General features: G+C 63.6%; 1 protein-coding gene across 1 annotated transcript in view; it reads left to right on the forward strand.

Annotated features, from left to right (window-relative positions):
- Positions 1-28: 28 nt before the first annotated feature.
- The window catches only part of LOC104499791 (obscurin-like protein 1), a 12,932-nt gene continuing 11,921 nt past the window's right edge, over positions 29-1,039 (forward strand). Inside the window, 3 exon segments of the mRNA XM_010143346.1 lie at positions 29-356; positions 450-725; positions 863-993. Of these exon segments, the coding sequence (XP_010141648.1) occupies positions 29-356; positions 450-725; positions 863-993 (735 nt within the window).

A 1,039-nucleotide genomic window follows, 5' to 3' on the forward strand; every position in this document is an offset into this window, starting at 1 on the left:
GGGGCCAGCTGGGTTGTCGTGCCGCGGCATGCTGCTAGCTGGTGCTGCCAGGGCTGAGTCTGGCTGTGCTCCAGCCCCAGCAGCTCGCCTGGACAGAAGTCTGCAGGACGTGCAGGTGCGGGATGGCGAGGATGGACAGTTCTCCCTGGAGCTGTCAGCTGCGGTGCACGGTACCTGGTTTCTCAACGGTGCCAGGCTGGGCAAGAAGGAGGATGAGAATGGCAGCCGGGGCAGCATGTGGTGCTGTGGGACAGAGCACTCACTGCTGATCCGGGGAGTGCGGCTGGATGACAATGGGGCCCAGGTCACCTTTGTGTCTGGCAGCGTGCAGAACTCGGCCACGCTGCACGTGCAAGGTGAGCAGGGCACTCACCCTGAGGTCCTGCCAGAAGGGCAGCAGGGACTTTCTTGCTGGAGGATGCTTCTCACACCTCCTTGTTTTCTCTCAGGTCCGCGGGTCTGCATTGCCCCTGTGCCTGAGCCTGAGCAGCATCGGGAGGTGCCGGCAGGGCTGCCTGTGCTGCTGGAGTGCCAGGTGTCCGTCCCAGGTGCCCCTGTCCGCTGGCTGAAGGATGGTGAGGCTGTGCCCCTGGATGATGTTATTGCCGTGCAGGTGGAGGGCTGCATGCGGAGGTTGCTCCTCCGCTCGGTGGGTCCCTCAGACACCGGCGTGTACACCTGTGATGCTGGGGATGATGCCGTGAGATTTGTGGTGACTGTGACTGGTGAGCTGGGGACTAAAATGCAGGAGCCTAGACCCCATCTTCTGACAGTGCTTCTGCCCCTCTTCTTGCCCCCATCATGGGGCTGAAAGCTGCCATCGGCCAGGCGCCCATACTAAGCCCTGTGTTATCCCTGGCAGAGGCACCAGTGAGGATCATCAGCTCCAACGAGGAGGATCCCCACACCTACACGGCAGGGCAGCGCGTGGAGCTGTGCTGCCAGCTCTCCCGCCCGGCCGCCCCAGTGCGCTGGTACAAGGATGGGGAGGAGGTGGAGGCGGGCGAGAGCCTGGTTCTGGAGCAGGAGGGGCCGCAAG

The sequence above is a fragment of the Buceros rhinoceros genome, unplaced genomic scaffold (assembly GCF_000710305.1).
Source record: "Buceros rhinoceros silvestris isolate BGI_N320 unplaced genomic scaffold, ASM71030v1 scaffold20639, whole genome shotgun sequence".
Taxonomy (NCBI): Eukaryota; Metazoa; Chordata; class Aves; order Bucerotiformes; family Bucerotidae; genus Buceros; species Buceros rhinoceros.